The 19,096-nt window shown below is 43.5% G+C and overlaps 2 protein-coding genes across 6 annotated transcripts in view; one reads left to right on the forward strand and one right to left on the reverse strand.

Moving 5' to 3' along the window:
• Positions 1–1,355, forward strand: part of POLR1E (RNA polymerase I subunit E) — a 28,115-nt gene extending 26,760 nt beyond the window's left edge. The window contains exon 12 of the mRNA XM_022600213.2: positions 1,009–1,355. Coding sequence (XP_022455921.2) covers positions 1,009–1,168 — 160 coding nt within the window. The 3' untranslated portion in view covers positions 1,169–1,355. The remainder of the gene's footprint in view (positions 1–1,008) is intronic.
• FBXO10 (F-box protein 10) overlaps positions 1,107–19,096 on the reverse strand; it is an 85,846-nt gene continuing 67,856 nt past the window's right edge. For 2 of the 5 annotated variants that reach the window (XM_022600086.3, XM_089913412.1), the window contains exon 12: positions 15,645–18,702. In XM_022600086.3, the coding sequence (XP_022455794.2) occupies positions 18,528–18,702 (175 nt within the window). In that variant the 3' untranslated portion in view covers positions 15,645–18,527. Of the gene's footprint in view, positions 14,080–15,644; positions 18,703–19,096 lie in introns of those variants that run through there. The other 3 variants (XR_016393593.1, XR_002648328.3, XR_016393592.1) reach the window with 3 other exon arrangements.

Below are 19,096 nucleotides of genomic sequence, written 5' to 3' on the forward strand. Positions count from 1 at the left end.
CCGTGTGCCTTCGATTTGCTAGGCACAGTACCAAATCTGTCATAATATCTCAGTGATGTCGCTAAGAAACAGTGGAGGAATCTTTGGTTCAGAGAAGTCAGTGATTTTCCCAGGGTCACACAGCCAAGGGGAATAGTTGGGCTTCAAACCTGAGCCTTCCATCCCTGTGTAACTGAGCAACCTCGTCTCCAAACTGCTGTCTCTGGGAAGAGGGACTCTGTATGGTTCCGATGGGGTAACCTAGGGGTGGAAGTTATCTAAGAGAACCCCAATTTCAGCTTAGCATAAAAAACTTTGCTCAGTCAGATGGAAGGAGCTGCCAGGGGTTGTCCAAGGCAAGGCAGAGCTGCAGTTTGGCAGGGATGTCACACTTGGGCTTCTCTGACCTGACTGGGAGGGTTGGCAGAGGTGGCAACCTTTAAGGCCCTTTCTAGCCCTGCTAGAAGGGATGCAGACTGAGTAGGGAGCAGAGCCTCCCAGGATGCTGAACCGTGGGGTATATTGGCCTTTGTCAGTGATTTAGGAGCATCTGACCTCTGAGGACCCTGATGGTATTTCAGGAGAGCCTAGGAAAACACCCTTATCTGGACTCTTCTAGCAGTCCAGAGAGGGATTATTCTGAGGGCTCCACAGATGGCATTCTCATGAGTAGTGAGTTTGAACATACAAGAGAAGCAGATACTTGAAGTCTGTAACATTCTAACATTCTAGCAAGTGCTTAATCCTTGCTACAAGAAGTAAATAAACACTGTTATCAGTAGGATCTAGATAACCTGGTTTTCCATCATTTATACAGATATTTTCTAATGGCAATACATTAAAATGGGAATCTGATGGCTCTCGAGGGGATCTTGTCTGCCTCTCTGCTGGGAGCTTTACCCCTTGTGGCTCTCTTGGGAATTCTGTCTTCATGGCCTGGAGCACGAATGTGCTGCCCCCTCCTGCCAAGCCTCCCTGAGCATTTGCATTGAGGAGACTCTCCATTTGTTTTATGTGTTTGTTCCTTAGGATGATGGAGATAGCGAAAGCCATGAGGCTGAAGATCTCTAAAAGAAGGGTTTCTCTGGCAGTGGGCAGGGAGGAGGATCACAAACTGGGCACCCTGTCCATCCCACTGCCCCCAGCCCAGGCCTTGGACCGTCAGTCAAAGCGGAGGAAAATCACCTAGAGGTGTGCTTTCCAGACAGAGCATTTTGGCCACATCATAGCCACTCCTTCTATCCATTTGCATTTTTATTTGTAAAGAAAGAGGGATAAAGAAGCCGTGCTTTGGCACGGGTATGAAGCCAGAAGTCAGCCTATCAGTTGTGCTGGTCTTAAGCAGAAACATAAAGTGTTGGCCCTATTGGACTCCACCTCCCTCCTTTGGTGTCTCTGTGGTTGTAAATGGCAGATGGTTCGTGTGTGGGATGTGGGAGGGTGGGCCTGGGTTAGGCGGAGGCAAAAGATCTCACAGGCTGAACCTTGGACCACATCTGACGGATAAAGGTTAATAAAGAGAAATGTGAAGTGCTGTGGAAGGCCCAGTGGAGGAGTACGTGGTGAGGACAAAGCCCAGTAGTAGGGGGAAGAGGAGGCTTCAGGTCACCAATGTGATGGGCTTGCCAAAACAGACTAATTTAGTTCCGGGCTGCTGAAACAGCAGAGCCAAATCAGAGGAAATGATTAACCCACTTGCTCTGCCTGGCTCAAGCCACACAGAGGGCAGGAGTCAGCTCTGAAAGCCACGTTTTTGAGGGGAGTGAATCAGTCAAGAGTCGAGTGCAGAAAACAAATGGTCCTAGATATTCTTAAGGAGAAAGAAGTTTAATACATGGATATAAAGTACTATAAAATTGTTAAAAGGGTTGCAGGAGCAGGAGTCAGGAGGTTGTTACTGGAACTGCTGAGTTCAAGAACACAGCTGGGGTGGCCAGCCAGGCATGAAGAAGCCACTTGAATTCATGAAGCTACTTGAATTCAGCTGCTTCTTGAACTCATGAAGCTGGCAACTTGACACTGAAATTCTGGTTCAGCCACCCATGCTATCAGTACCCATGCTCTACCTCCTTGCTTGTCAGCACAAACAGCCAAAAGATTAAGAGGCTGGCCTCCATCTTGCTTCCTTTTTCTCTGAGTACATATATAGGAACTTAATTTGCAACTAGAATCCTAGCAGCAAGGGAGTCTTTGAAATAGGTTTCAGCCTCTAGTTACAGGAAGCCATACCAGAAGCAGATGGGAAGGGATGCTGACCGCCACCAACCTTATCTGCCAGGGGGAGATGGAGAAGTCAGTGTCCAGAGGGGTGCTGTGAGGAACGGGACTATGACACGGAGAGACTTAGGTATGTGGCTAATGCTCAGACTCAGCTCTTTTTTTTTTTTTTTTAAGAGAAGGTGACTACTTAAAAAACATTTTTTTAAACATCTGTGTTTTTTATTATTTTTAAATTTTTATTATTATTATTTTTTTTGCGGCACGCGGGTCTCTCACTGTTGTGGCCTCTCCCGTTGCGGAGCACAGGCTCCGGATGCGCAGGCCCAGTGGCCATGGCTCACGGGCTCAGCCGCTCTGCGGCATGTGGGATCCTCCCGGACCAGGGCACGAACCTGTGTCCCCTGCATCAGCAGGCGGACCCTCAACCACTGTGCCACCAGGGAAGCCCCTTTTATTATTTTTTAAATTTTATTTTTTGACTGCGTTGGGTCTTCATTGCTGTGTGCGGGCTTTCTCTAGTTGCAGCGAGAGGGACCTACTCTTCATTGCAGTGCGTGGACTTCTCATTGCGATGGCTTCTCTTGTTGCGGAGCACAGGCTCTAGGTGTGCAGGCTTCAGTAGTTGCAGCACGCAGGCTCAGTAGTTGTGGCATGCGGGCCCTAGAGTGTGCGGGCTTCAGTAGTTGAAGCATGTGGGCTCAGTAGTTGTGGCTCACAGGCTCTAGAGCGCAGGCTCAGTAGTTGTGGCACACAGGCTTAGCTGCTCCGCGGCATGTGGGATTTTCCCAGACCGGGGATTGAACCAGTGTCCCCTGCATTGGCAGGTGTATTCTTAACCACTGTGCCACCAGGTAAGTCCCCCAGACTCAGCTCTTCAAGGTTCTTCTGAGGCAGTGGGAGCAGCTGAGGCGTGTGGTGCTTGTGCTGGGGGCCAGGGACAGTGGAGGAAGGAAGACAGAATCCAGCTCTCTCTGAAAATGAGAAAGGAGGAAGTTTACACAGCAGCTGGGACATCCGTTAGGGAATACATGGTAAAAAAGGGCCTTGCATGACTCATTTGGGACAGGAGATCCTTATATTTCTTTGAGCACTGGGATGTGGTTATCAGAGCCACTTCTATGGCAAGGCCAGGCTTAAAGTGCACATTTTCCATGTTCTTGTCTGGCTTGTCCCCATTTGTATCTGATCCTGGGTAGCAGGCACTTGTAGCATACTTGATCTCCGTCCAGCAGAGATGTGAGCAGGAAATCTAAGTGCCTCTTGTTTTTCTTTACCTAAGCTGTTGTGAAAATCAGGTATGTGACTCTGCATCAGAAAAAAAATAATATCCTGATCTGTCTCTGGGAAAAGAATTCCTAGTGTGCTTATGGCTTAAAATGTGTTTTCATGCATACTTTTTAGATTCTGGTGGTTTTGACACCTTGAGGCTTAATTTCCAGCAGTGATTAGATCACAGCATGTGACCTGGCCTCTGAAGAGCCTCTGTCCTAGTGGGGAAGCAGCTGTCTTTAGTCACTCACAAAGAGGAGTGATATTGATGGGGAAAAGCCTAGGATGGTAAATATACAATTGATCCTTGAACAACATGAATTTGAACTGCCTGGGTCCACTTATACATGGATTTTTTTCAATAGTAAACACTATAGTACCATGCAAGTGGTTAGTTGAACCCGCAGATGTGGAACGGATATGGAGGGCTGACATAAATTATATGTGGATTTTTCAACTGCATGGTCAGTGCCCCTAACCCTTTGCATTGTTCAGGGGTCAGCACTATACTTGTCCTGGGTGACAACAGGTATACTTCACTAACTGTAGGTGATGCAGTCCCAGAGGCTGACTGAAACGCAAGTTTCTGTTCATCAAGGGGTTTGGGGTCAGAAGGCTCAAAAGAGGGCCTTTTTCAACAAGTCTCGTGAGAGGGTGCCTAACACAGTGCCTGGCATATAAGCGCCAGTGTCTGTGGAATGAATCATAGTGCATGAGCTGCACCTTCTTTCCTTGGCAGAGCTATTAGGCAGTAAACACTTGTAGAATAATGGGATCGTACTAGGTTTTTCCTAGCTCTAAAACCCCATTTATTTACTGATCCATTCACAGAGGATTCCTTGATCCAACCAAGTTATTTGCCATAATGTTGCTTGATGACCTCTTTGAAGAAAAAGAGACTGTGGGCTAGATGCTTGTACCTTTAATAAGATTTGCAGTTCGTGGAATAACTTACGGGTGTTAACAGAACGAAGTCTGTTCCCTGGAGGGAAGTTTCTGTGGCCCTGACCTGCTGGACATTTAACAGTGATGAAGTCAAAGAAGGTGTATTTAACATACCTGCAGAGGACCCAACCTGGAAATAGCTAATTAGGTAAAAATTTTTAAAGTGCCTTTTAAGAACTTTTGATATAATGTCATACTTAGAAAATAGTTGCAAGAATAGTACAAAGAACTCCTGTATATCCTTTACCCAGATGCTCCAACTGTTCATGCGTTGTCCTATTTATTATTTGCTTTATATATTTATATATCTCTTTTTGAACCATTTGGGACAATTTGAGAAAAGCACCCTCCCCTTTTTATCTTAAGTACTTCAGTATGTATATCCTAAGAATAAGAACTTTCTCTTCCATAGGCACATTACACTTATCAAAAGCAGGAACTAGAGCAATGATACAATACCAGTATCTGGCCCACAGCTCATATTCAGATTTTGCTGATCACATCTCTTTGGTCTTACTTAATCTAAAACAATTCCTCAGTCTTTGCCTTTCTTAACCTTGATATTTTGAAGAGTAAATCAGTTATTCTGTAGGGTATCCCTCTATTTAGGTTTGTCTGGTGTTTCCTTGTGATTGGATTCAGGATATACGTTTTTGGCAGGGAATTCACAGGCATGGTGCTGTGTCCCAAGTGCATCACAGTAGATGGTTTATCTTGTTCTCGCTGATAACTTACTCCTTGGTTAAGGTTATGTTCTCTCCACTGTGAAGTTACTACTTTTCTTTTTGTATTTACTAAGTAATTTGTGGAAAGATACTTTGAGCCTCTAAACGTCCTGTTCCTCATCAGACTACTACCCATAAGTTTTAGCCTGGATTTTGATCATTTTTGCTGAATCAGATATCAGGATGGCTGCAAAATGGTGAGTGATTTTCTAACTCCAATAATTTCTTATAATCATGGTATTCTGTTATGTGGAGAAGCTTTCTTTTCCATTAAAAATTTTGTGTTCATTTAGTTATCAGTATGGACTCATAGATTCTTATCCTGTGAACATTGTTATCATTTATTTTGATACTCAGATTGTACCACGTTTGGTCAATCTGAGTTCCTTCAAGCTAGCTCCTGTATCCCCATCATTTTAAGGGTGCTTCCTTAATTTCTGCCACAAGATATTCTAGCTGTCTTGTACTTTGCCTGCTCCAGCCCTGGAATCAGCCTTTTATCCAAGGAGCCTGGATAGGTGGCAAATGATGGGCCCAAACCAAGAAGTGAAATACCATCCTGACAATTAAGACAGGGCCTTCGGCTGCACTCAGGCAAGTACTGGTTTCTGAGCAGGGGTGACAGTTGTGTTGTGAGTCACTCAGATTGCACCAGAGGGCCACGCTAGGCTTGACTGCATTTAAAAAGGACGATGATCATGGAGAATGGGCTCCAGAGCCCCACGGCCATAACTGCACCCTGCAAAGTTCTGGACAGGAAGGGAGAAAGAACTAGTGGGATGAGGGTGTTCATATCAGGAGACTACTCAGGGTTGGAACAAGCCCAGCAGGCCCCATGTGAGTCCACCATGAGGAACCATTTGGAGAAGAGACTTTCTCTGTGCTGGTGGAAGGAAGGAAAGGGAAGAAGGTGGGTCCAGGGCTGTTGCTGAGGATAGCGTAGGCTCACGTGCTTTTCTAAGACCCAGCTCTGGCTCTTGTCCGGTCTGGCCACAGCATGCCCACCATTCCCTGTAGTCAGGGTCTCCTCTGGCTACAAGGGGCAGTGGCCTCAACAGGACTGGGAGGTCTGGATGATGAAGTTGTATTGGTCTTTTTTTTTTTTAAATTGTGGTATGGTTGATTTACAACGTTTCAGGTATAGAGCAGTGATTCAGTTACTATATATATATTCTCTTTCAGATTCTTCTCTATTATAGGTTATTACAAGATACTGAATGTAGTTCCCTGTGCTATACAGTAGGTCCTTGTTTATTTTATATATAGTAGTGTGTATCTGTTAATCCCAAATTCCTGACTTTTCTCCCCTCCCCCCATATTGGTCTTTGCTGTGCTTGTACACTTCTATCAGCAGGCATCAATATTTGGGCCTGACTGGCCAGCAGGGAAGGCCAGGGAGGCCACAGTGTAAGCTGCTTGGGTGGGGGGCAGCTGAGAACTGTGAGCTCTGCACAGGGGTTAAACTTTCACCTGTGGGAAGTCACCTTGTGGAGGGGACTTAGCTACTGCAGACTGAATCAAGCGACCCCAGGGAAGCACAGCACCATTAGAAAATCCTATCTTCTGATCCATAATTGCTGCACGTAAGAGCTGGGACATACCTCCTGAGGCACAGGATGAGACTCCTAAACTCTGCCTTCTTTGGGCTCTCCCAGAGCCACCCAGGCCACTGGAGTGGATCTGGAAAAATGACCAGATGGTGAGGAGACAGTCTCCAAACTGGCATGTATGAACGGAGGGCAGGAGCAGGGTGGATCCCAGGGGGATAAGGATGCTGTCTGTAAATCTCTGGAGAGTTGCCACAGACAGAGGGAAAAGATGTCCTTTGGGGGCTCCAGAAGATAGAAATACTAGGAATGGGGTTGGGTTTGTTTCCTTATCCATCCATCTATATGTCCAACACTTAATGAGTTTGCTGGGTGTTAGGTATAGAGGATCAACAGTGCATGACCTCACAGGGCATGGGAGGGGTGGGGAATCAGACACATCAACAGACTTTTTCAGTGCAGAGGATTTCACTGCCACCATGGGGATAACACAGGTGGGTAGGTGGGTAGGAGAGCATGGAGGAAGGGCACATAACTAAGATTTGAAGAGATCAAGGGAAGTGTTCCATGGAATGATGATGAAGTAGGATCCTGAAGTATGGGTAGGATTTAGCCAGGGAGACAGATTTTTGGCTCAATTAATCAGATGGAGTAGGTTCTCTTGGGCGGGTCTGGCCTGTGTGGGAGAGCAAGCCCTGCAGTCAACCAATGCAGGCTACTCAGAGCAGTCTCCTTCCAGATGCTTCCCCACCCACGGAAGAGCTAGGGTAGGATAGGTGTTCTGTGTTCCTCCCACTTCTGCCTCCAAATGACTTGGCGGAAGATGGGCACTGTATGTGTGTGTGTCCCAGCTGTTCCTATTACAGAAGCCCTAGATCACAGCCTTACTCCTACGTCTTCTGTATACAAGCTCTTAACATTTGATAGGGAACGTTCAACTACTGGCCTTGACAGGCATCACCACTCAGCACTCAGTTCCTTCTGGGGAGAGCAGTCGAGATGGCGGAGTAGTAAGATGTGAAGCTCACCACCTCCTTTCACAAATACATCAAAAATACATCTACATGTGGAAAGGTTCTCACAGAATATCCACTGAATGCTGGCAGAAGACCTCATACCTCTGAAACAGCAAGAAAATCTATGTAAGTGGGTAGGACAAAAAGGAAAAAAATGAGAAAGGAATCAGGGTCGGACCTGGGCCCCTGCGAGGGAGCTGTAAAAGAAGAAAGGTTCCTGTACCCTCGGAAGTTCTTTCGCTGGCAGAGAGATCAGCTGTTAGGTTATAAGAGGGAGCTTCAGAGCCTTGGAGTAGAGCACAGCAACCAGTCTGCAGCAGCTAGAATGGAGAGAGACCTGCACAGACGGTCAGTGCCACTGCTTTGCACTTCCCAGCCTGAGATGTGTGTCTACTGGTGCGGGCAGGGGCTGGATGAAGAAGCTTGGGCTTTGGAGATCAGACTTGGGGAGAGGACTGGGGTGGGCTGTGCAGAAACAGCCTGAAGCGGTCAGAGTCTTCTGCAACCCTACCTGAAGCTGTACGAGGAGGAAGCCTGGGCTGCCTTAGAGGCCAGGCACCGTTGTGTGGGCAGTGTGCAAGGGGAGGGGCAGAACCTGCCATTACAGCCTTGTCCCCTGTGCAAGCTCTCAGCGGAACACTTCTTACACTCACTGCAGGAGCCATCTCGAGCTGCTGACTATGCCCTCCCGGGGAGCAGAGTTGCGAGCGGCCTCTGCTCCCATGGCATGCTCCAGGGCCATGCATGAGCTGCCACTGCCACTGAGAGTCCCACGACTGGGCACCAGCCGCCATATCTGCACACTCCCTGTTAAGGGGATAATGGCCAGCAAGCGCTGAGGAAAGAGGCAATAGGCAGCCATACTAAGAACAGCCCTTGAACCAAAAATGTTAAACCCACACAAGGTACACAGGGATGCCCCCACATATAAAGAGCCTCCTAAGACCACAGTAGATAATTGTTTCTCCTAAACTCACAGAATAAGAGAAATACAAGTAAAATGAAGAAGCAGGGGAGCCACTCCGAGTTAAAAGACCAAGAGAATTCCCCTGAAAGAATAATGAAACAGACCTCTTTAGTTTAACAGACACCAGTTTCAAAAAGATAATAAAAATATTGAAGGAATTAAGGCTATCAACAAAAATGCAGAGCACTGTAAAAAGGAACTGGAAACTATACAGAGGAACCAATAAAAATTAGAAAACTCATTTACTGAGACAAAAACTGAATTAAAGGCAATGAATAGAATAAATAATGCAGAATGAACAAGCAACCCGGAAGACAGAATAATGGAAATCACCCAATCAGGACAGCAGACAGGAGGCCAAATGAATAAAAATGAAAGCAATATAAGAGACCTATGGGATAATACAAAGCATGCCAATCTAGGCATAATAGGGAATCCAGGAGGGGGAGAAAGAGTAAAGGGGATTGGAAATGTATTTGAAGAAATTATGGCTGAAAACTTCCTAAACCAAAAGAAGGAAACATATCCAGGTACAGGAAGCACAGAGGGTCCAAACAAAGTAAACCCAAACAGACCTACACCAAGACATTTTATAATAAAAACGGCGAAAATTAGAGTTAATTACAAGGGAAGCCCCATAAGGCTATCAGCATTTCTCTACGGAAACGTTTCAAGCCAGAAGGGAGTAGGAGGATATATTCAAAGTCCTGAAAGGGAAAAATCTGCAACCTAGAATACTTTACCCAGCAAGATTATCATTTAGAATAGGAGAAAGAATTTCTGAGACAAGCAAAAACGAAAAGAATACAGCAATACTAAAACCTATCCTAAAGAAAATATTGAAATCTTCTCTAAACAGAAAAGAAGAATATATAGGAAAGAGAAAATCACAATTGGAGAGAAAATCACCTATAAATAAGCCAGTACACAGATTTTTAAAAAATCAAATTTCTGTGAATGTGATAATAACCACAATGAACAGCAAAAGGATGAACATGAAGATGTAAAAGAGGACATCAAAATCATAAAATGTGGAGGAGAGTCAGAAAATGTAGATTTTTTTTTTTCATTTCCTAGAACGTGTTTGAGCCTCTATGACTACTAGCCTAAGGCAAGGAGATAGAAGATGGGGTTAACATACTTGAAAAACAGGGTAACCACAAATCAAAAACATACGACAGATTCACAAAAACCAAGAAGAAGAGAACATAAGTATAATACAAAAGAAGAACATCAAACCACAAAAGGAAAAACAGAAAGGGACAAAGAGGAAATATAAAATCAACAGGAAACCAAGGTTAAAATGGCAATAAATACATATCTATCAATATTTATTAGTGGACTAACTACTCCAATCAGAAGACACAGAGTGGCAGATTGGATTATAAAAACAAGAGCTTACAATATGCTACCTCGAGGAGACCCACTTTAGGGCAAAGGACACACACAGACTGAAAGTGAGGAGATGGAAAAATATTTCATGCAAATGGAAATGAAAAGAAAGTGGGGGTCGCAATACTCATATCTGACAAAATATACTTTAAAACAAGCCATAAAGAAAGATAAAGGACACTATGTAATGATAAAAGGATCAATACAAGAAAAGGATTTTCCAGTCATCAACATATATGCACCTAATATAGAAGCACCCAAATACATAAAATACAGACATAAAGGCAGAAATTGACAATCATACAATAATAGTAGGAGGCGTTAGCACCACACTTACACCAACGAACAGGTTTTCTAGACAGAAAATCAGTAAGGCAACAGAGATCCTAAATGATACAACAATCAGAACTAATTGATATTTTCAGTACATTACACCCCCCAAAAATAGAATACACATTCTTTTCAAATGCACATGGAACATTTTCTAGGATTGACCACATATTAGGGCACAAAACTAGCCTCAACAAATTTAAGAGTATAGAAATTATCTCAAGCATCTTTGTGACCGTAAGAGCATAAAACTAGAAATCAACCACAGAAAGATCAGAAACAATTACATGGAGACTAAACAACATACTAAAAATACCAATGGGTCAACGATGAAATCTAAGAGGAAATTTAAAAATACCTTGAGACAAATGACAATGAGAACACAACCATACAAAATCTATGGGATGCAGCAAAAGCAGTTCTTAGAGGGAAGTTCATAGTGATACAAGCCTTCCTCAAAAAAAACAAGTCTCAAACAACCTAACCTACCACCTAAAAAGAACAAACAAAACTGAAAGTCAGCAGAAGGAAGGAAATAATAAAGATCAGAGAGGAAATAGAGAATCTCAAAAATTATATTAAAAAATCAATAAAGCCAAGAGCTGGTTTTTTGAAAGGGTAATAAACAAGATTGACAAACTCCTGTCCAGGCTCATCAAGAAGAAAAGAGAGAACCCGAATAAGAAATGAAAAAGGAGAGATAATAACCAATACTGCAGAAATACAGAAAGCTGTAAGGGAATACTATGAACACTTATATGCCAACAAATTCTACAGCCTAGAAGAAATGGACAAGTTTCTAGAAACATACAGCCCACCAAAAATGAACCAAGAAGAAATAGATAATTTGAACAGACTGATCACTAGAGGTGAAATAGAATCTGTAATTTAAAAACTCCCTACAAACAAAAGTCCAGGACCAGAAAGCTTCACAGGCAAATTCTACCAAACATGCAAAGAACTTATACTGATCCTTCTCAAACTCTTCCAAAAAAACTGAAGAGGAAGGAACACTCCCGAAGACATTTTATGAAGCCACCATCAGCCTGATACCAAAACCTGACAAAGACACCACTGAAAATTACAGGCCAATATCTTTGATGAATTGATGAATATAGATACAAAAATTCTCAACAAAATATTAGCTAACAGAATCCAACAACACATTAAAAAGATCATATACCATAACCACATGGGAGTCATCCCAAGTTCACAAGAATGGTTCAACATATGCAAACCAGTCAATGTGATACACCACATAAACAAAAGAGAAAAACGCACAATCATCTCAATAGATGCAGAAAAAGCATTTGACAAGATTCAATATCCATTCATGATAAAAACTCTCACCAAAGTGGGTATAGAGGGAACATATCTCAACATAATAAAACCTATTTATGACAGACCCACAGCCAATATAATACTCAACAGTGAAAAGCTGAAAGCCTTCCCACTAAAATCTGGAACAAAACAAGGATGCCTACTCTCACCACTTCTCTTCAACATAGTATTGGAAGTCCTAGCCACAGCAATCAGACAAGAAAAAGAAAAGGTATCCAAACTGGAAAAGAGGTAAAACTGTCACTCTTCGCACATGACACGATACTCTCTCTATACAAAGAACCGTAAAGTCTCCACACAAAAACTATTAGAATAAATAAATTCAGCAAGGTAGCAGGATACAAGATTAACATACAGAAATCGGTTGCATTTCTTTACACTAACTGAAATATTAGAAAGGGAATATAAAAAACTATACCTTCCAAAATCTCACCCCCCAAAATAAAATACTTAGGAATAAGCCTGACTAAGGAGGTGAAAGACTTATATGCTGAGGACTATAAAACAATAAAGTAAACTGAAGATGATTCAAAGAAATGGAAAGATATCCAATGCTCCTGGAGGAATGAATATTGTTAAAATGGCCATACTACCCAAAGCATTCTACAGATTTAATGTGATCCCTATCATATTACCCATGACATTTTTCACAGAACTAGAACAAATAATCCTAAAATTTATATGGAATCATAAAAGACCCAGAATTGCCAAAGCAATGATGATGAAAAAGAACAAAGCAGGAGGCATAACCCTCCCAGAATTCAGACAATACTACAAAGCTACAGTAATCCAAACAGCGTGGTATTGGCACAAAAACAGCCATATGGATCAATGGAACAGAGTAAAGACCCCAGAGATTACCTCACACCGCTATGGTCAATTAATCTTAGATAAAGAAAGAATATACAATGGGGAAAAGTCTTTTCAGCAGTGTTGGGAAAGTTGGACAGCCGCGTGTAAATCAGTGAAGTTAGAACACACTCACCATACACAAAAATAAACTCCAAATGGCTTAAAGACTTAGACATAAGACTTGACACCATAAAATTCCTAGAAGAGAATATAGGCAAAACATTCTCTGACATAAATCGTACCACTGTTTTCTTAGGTCAGTCTCCCAAGGCAACAGAAATAAAAACAAAAATAGACAAATGGGACCTAATCAAACTTACAGGCTTTTGCACAGCACAGGAAGCCATAAACAAAACAAAAAGACAACCTACAGAATGGGAGAAAATATTTGCAAATGATGCAACTGGCAAGGGCTTAATTTCCAAAATACAAACAGCTCATACAACTCAACAATAGAAAAACAACCCAGTCGAAAAACGTGCAGAAGACCTAAAGAGACATTTCTCCAAAGAAGAAATACAGATGGCCAATAGGCATGTGAAAAGATGCTCAACATCGCTAATTACTAGAGAAATGCAAATCAAAACTGCAACAAGGTACCAACTCACACTGGTTAGGATGGCCATCATTAAAAACTCTAGAAACAAATGCTGGAAAGGATGTGGAGAAAAGGGAACCTGCTACACTACTGGTGGAAATGTAAGTTGGTACAGCCACTATGGAAAACAGTATTCCATTCCTCAGAAAACTAAAAATAGAATTACCATATGATCCAACAGTCCCACTCCTGGGCATATATCCAGACAAAACTCTAATCCAAAAAGATACATGCAGCCCTATGTTCATAGCAGCACTATTCACAACAGCCAAGATATGGAAACAATCTAAATGTCCAGTGACAGATGAATGGATAAAGAAGATGCGGTACATATACAGAATGGAACAATACTCAGTCATAAGAGAACGAAATAATGGCCATTTGCAGCAACGTGGATGGACCTAGAGATTATCATACTAAGTGAAGTCAGAGAAAGACAAATACCATATGATATCACTTATAATGTAGAATCTAAAATATGACAAAATGAACCTATCTACAAAACAGAAACAGACTCATGGACATAGAGAACAGACTTGGGGTTGCCAAGGGGGAGGGGGTTGGGGGAGGGACGGCGGGAGGCTGGGGTTAGCAGGTGTAAGCTATTACATGTGGAATGGATAAACAACAACGTCCTACCATACAGCACAGAGAACTATATGCAGTATCCTATGATAAACCATAATGGAAAAGAATATAAAAAAGAATGTAGGGCTTCCCTGGTGGTGCAGTGGTTGAGAGTCCGCCTACCGATGCGGGGACATGGGTTCGTGCCCCGGTCCGGGAAGATGCCACATGCCGAGGAGCAGCTGGGCCCGTGAGCCATGGCCGCTGAGCCTGTGCGTCCGGAGCCTGTGCTCCACAACGGGAGAGGCCACAACAGTGAGGGGCCCGCGTACTGGAAAAAAAAAAAAAAAAAAGGATGTGTGTATATATATATGTATGTATAACTGAATCACTTTGCTGTACAGCAGAAATTAACACAACACTGTAATTCAACTATACTTCAGTTAAAAAACTAAAGAACTCAATTACTTCTGTAAAAAAGGGGCAATAGCCTCACCAAGTCAGTGCTTAATATACTACTGATGGGATATAAGATGATTTTAGTGGCATGGGGGTGTACCAGGATATATGAGGTTATGCTGACTTGGCTAAACTGCAGTAACAAATTTCCCCCAAATGTTTGGTTTCAACAAAGGTTTAGTTGCTTGTGATACTGTGAATATTTTCATTTTAACAGTTTAGTGTGTCTTAAAACCACTAGCTTTTCATTTATAGTAGTGAAGTAATGTAAACATTTCTTTTTAGTTAAGTTCCTGGATAGGGTCCTGGAATGGAAAAAGGACACTAGGTAATGACTAAGGAAATATGAATAAACTGTGGACTTTAGTTAATAATAATGTGTCTACTGGCCCATTAATTTTGACAAATGTACCATACTAATGCAAGGTGTTAATAACAGGGAAGCTTGGCAGGAAGGGTAGTACGGGAACTCTCTACCACCTATCTCCTCACTTTTTCTATAAATCTAAAACTTATAGACAGTCTTCAATAAGACTGGGAAAACTGGACAGCTGCATGTAAAAGAATGAAATTAGAACATTTTTGTGTGTATGGTTTTAGAAAAACTAATGGATTAAAGACCTAAACGTTAAGACCTGAAACCATGAAACTCCTAGAAGAAAACACAGGCAGAACACACTTTGACATAAATCGTGCAATATTTTTTGGAGCTGTCTCCTAAGGCAAAGGAAACAAAAGCAAAAATAAACAAATGGGACCCAGTTAAACTTAAAAGCTTTTGCACAGCAAAGGAAACCATAGACAAAACAACAAAAAGACAACCTACTGAATGGGAGAAAGTATTTGCAAGTGGTATGACCAATAAGGGGTTAATATCCAAAATGTATAAAAAGCTCATACAACTCAACATCAAAAAAATAAACAATCTGATTAAAAAATGGTCACATAGCAAAAAAAAAAAAAAAAATGGTCACAAAACCTAAATAGACATTTTTCCAAAGAAGATACAGATAGTTAACAGGCACATGAAGAGATGCTCAACATCATTAGTCATCAGAGAAATGCAAATCAAAACCACAATGAAATATCACCTCACACCTGTCAGAATGGCTGTCATCACCACAAATAACAAATGTTGGTGAGAACATGGAGAAAAGGGAACCCTTGTGCCCTGTTGGTGGGAATGTATACTGGGGAAGCCACTGTGGCAGACAGTATGGTGTTTACTCAAAAGACTAAAAATAGAACTACCATATGATCCAGCAATTCTCCTCCTGGGAATATATCTGAAGAAAATGAAAACACTAATTTGAAAAGATACATGCACCCCAGTGTTCGCAGCAGCATTATTCATAATAGCCAAGATGTGGAAACAACCTAAGTAATCCATCAACAGATGAATGGATGAAGAAGATGTGGTGTGTATATATATATATATATATATATATATATATATATATATATATATATATACACACACAATGGAATACTACTCAGCCATAAAAGATAATGAAATTTTGCCATTTGCAACAAGGATGCACTTGGATGCTGATTCACTTTGTTATAAAGCAGAAACTAACACACCATTGTAAAGCAATTATACTCCAATAAAGATGTTAAAAAAAAAGATGCACTTGGAGGGTATCGTGCTTAGTGAAATAAGTCAGAGAAAGGCAAATGCTGTATATCACATATGTGGAATCTAAAAAATAAACTAGTGAATATAACAAAAAACAACATACTCTCATATGTAGAGAACAAATTAGTGGTTACCAGTGGGAGGGGGAAGGGGGGAGGGGCAAGGCTAGGGTAGGGGATTAAGAGGTATAAACTACTATGTATAAAATAAATAAGCTACAAGGATATATTGTACAGCACAGGGAATATAGCCAATATTTTATAAATGGAGTATAACCTTTAAAAATTGTGTATCATTGTGTTGTACACCTAAAACATACATTATACATCAACTATACCTGTTAATAAAAAGACATAAGAGAAAAAATTCTAAAAAATAAAGTCTTTTTAATTAAAAGAGGATTTAAAGAAAAATATTAAGTATTAGTTTTCTCCTCAGCTGACATGTGGATACGGCAAACACTGTAAGATGCTAAGCGACTGAAGCTGGGAAAAATGTGGTCATGGATCTCATGTCATCCACACCAGGGACCTCACTGTTACTCTTCACAAAGCCCAAGGGGCAGGCAGGACTGCAACTACAGTCCCTGACTGACACATGAGGACACAGACCTTGGAACTTGGAATCAGGTGGGAACAAGCTGGATGTACAAGATGGCCCTGGTCTCATGTCTCCTTCAGTGGAAGCAGTGGTGCCTTGCGGGGGCAGAGTGGTGAGAGGCCTACATCCAGCGCTCAGGAACCCTAGCACATACCCAGACCAAGGAAAGTACCTCCTTTAAAATAGAGAACTTTATTTTGGTTGCTGAGATTTTCATAAGCACTTGGTTCACAGAAAAGTCATTCGTTACAAAATAATAAAAGGCAGCATTTTGTACAGCGACTCACATTGGGGCCACAGGTAAGTGCAAAGGACAGCGCTGGGGATGGGAGGGGCCCACGCTCTTGTGCCCGAAGTCCTCAGGGGGTAGCCAGTGCTCCTGGCTCCCTCTAGCCCAACCTACTCCACCCGGGAGAGCAGCACCGGGGGCCTGGCAGAACCAGCCTGGGAAGCCATCTGTGAGGTGCACGACAGTGACCCTACCAGGCTGGTGAGGCCCCACATGAAGGGCCGGGTGGGCGGGGGACTGTTCAGGCTGAACCAGGCCTGCGTCGGGCCCCCTTCCTAGAGCAGTGGGTCTGAGCCTGCCTGGCTCTGGAACCTTAACACATTCACAGTTGGGTTCAGCACAGCCCTTTGGGAGCCAGCCTTCCTCTCCTCACTCAGGCTGCTAACCCTACCCCTGGGATGGGGACTGGCGACACAGGTGGTGACCCTAATGGAGCTAGCTTACAGGCAGGTCAGTGGGACAGGGATATGCCCGGGTAACTCCTAAGCTAGGCAGAATATACCCTGTGGGGGCAGAGAAAGGGCAGAGGAGGCTCAGAGAGGGCAGAGCACTGCCATCCGGGTGGCAGTGTCGAGCCTGGAAGAATGGGTGGGACCTAGGCATGTGTAGCTGGCGAGAAGGGTGCACCCAGAAGAGGGGAAAGCGTGAGCCAAGGCACAGAGTGGGAAACCTTGGTAGGGTCAGTAAAGGCAGGAGGTCATCCATGAGAATGTGGACACAGACGAGGGCCCTAGGCACCTCGGTCTCTGCCAGTCTTGCGCCCAGGAGGGGCAGCTGGTTTGGGTGTGCTTGTGGGATTCGATCCTCTCTGTGCAGCAAGCCCTGAACCAATGTCCTCCTGAATCTGGGAGCAACTTGAAGGTAGAACACTCAGGTGCATCTCTGCACCACCCAGCCCAGCACGCGCCTGCACACCTAAGCCACTTGAAAGAAGCCTTCTCCACACGCCCCCTCCTGTTTTCAGCATGTCCCTGTCATTCCTGGGGCAGCCTTTCAAGAGGGGCTCCTTATCCCAAGCCCCTTCCTCCCTCACAGGTCCATGTCCAAGAGAACTGTGTCCTTAAGAAAACCAAACCCAACTCCGCCAGCCTCCCCAGGCAGCAGGGTGGGTGTGGCAGTGTCCCCGTAGGGTCAAAAGTGAGGTCTAGGAAAGGGGAAAATCTGGGGTTCTTTCCATCTCACTAGAATCACTCCTCTCCCTTAGAAGTAAATCCGTTCTTCCCTGAGAAGATTCTGGGTTTGGCGTATATAAAACGCAGTTCCCTGTAACTCAAACAGAAAACCCTGACCAAGGTTTTCATTATCGATTTCCCCAACTTTTCATAATCTCTGTAAGACCTCGAGGGACTAGAAACCCACCAACTTCGGTTCCCCTTTTCTCCTTGAAAAATAATTCCAGGGAATTCCCCGGCGGTCCAGTGGTTAGGACACCGCACTTTCACTGCTGAGGGCCTGGGTTCAATCCCTGGTCGGGGAACTAAGATCCCATAAGCCACATGGCGCGGCCAAAAAAACCAACCAATCAAAAAAATCCAAGTTCTTTCCTGCTGAGGGTTGTGGAGCCAAAGGGTTTTGAAGGTACCTTGTTCTTAGTCCCCAGAAGACTTGGGAGCTTGTTTTTCAGGGCGGTGATAAGGAGACCAGGAGCCTTCACAAGCACTAATTCTTCCATCCCAAAGGCCACAACCTCTCAGCTTGGCTGGGCAGGGCCTGAGCCTGAGAGCAGGGTATGTGCTTCCTTCTCGGAGTCTGAGGACAGCCCCCAGCTGCCCCACTCCGTGGTTCTCCGTTCTTACAGGATGGTGCAGAAGATGCTGCGTTTGCTGTGGTAACCACCTTCCACGTGGGCTGTGATCCTGGTTGCCATGGCTGTCACCTTCTGCCCACTGTGGGCAGCAGAGGGACCTCGGAGAGAGTTTTCAAGGTGAGGCCGTGCTGGTGGGTTCGCCAGGCACCACGTATCAGACCTGGAGGTGCAAAATGAGAGTGAACCCTTTGGGAGTCTAGAGCATCTGCTGAATGCCCTGCACAAACTTACCTTTGGCTTTGTTTATTAAATCTGGGTATAGGTTGCATCTCCCTAGTTACGTGATAGCAAAAGGAGGTGGAACATGGGCACAACTAATTCTAGTTCTAGCTCTACTTCAGATCTACATGTAACCTTGGATAGGTTCCCTCTTGTCCCCTATTTCCCCATCTTTAAACAAGGATCTAGATAAGACCAGTGGCTTGCTTGTTTTTCTTTCATTCCCCCAGCCCCATTTTTTCCCCACCTGTATGTCATGCAAGCTTTACTCACCGTCACCAAAAAATTAGAAACCACCTAAATATGCTTCAGCTGATGAACAGATAAACCGTGTG

The sequence above is a fragment of the Delphinapterus leucas genome, chromosome 6 (genome assembly GCF_059928025.1).
Source record: "Delphinapterus leucas isolate spDelLeu-1000000601 "Yukka" chromosome 6, BTC_Dleu_Yukka2, whole genome shotgun sequence".
Taxonomy (NCBI): domain Eukaryota; kingdom Metazoa; phylum Chordata; class Mammalia; order Artiodactyla; family Monodontidae; genus Delphinapterus; species Delphinapterus leucas.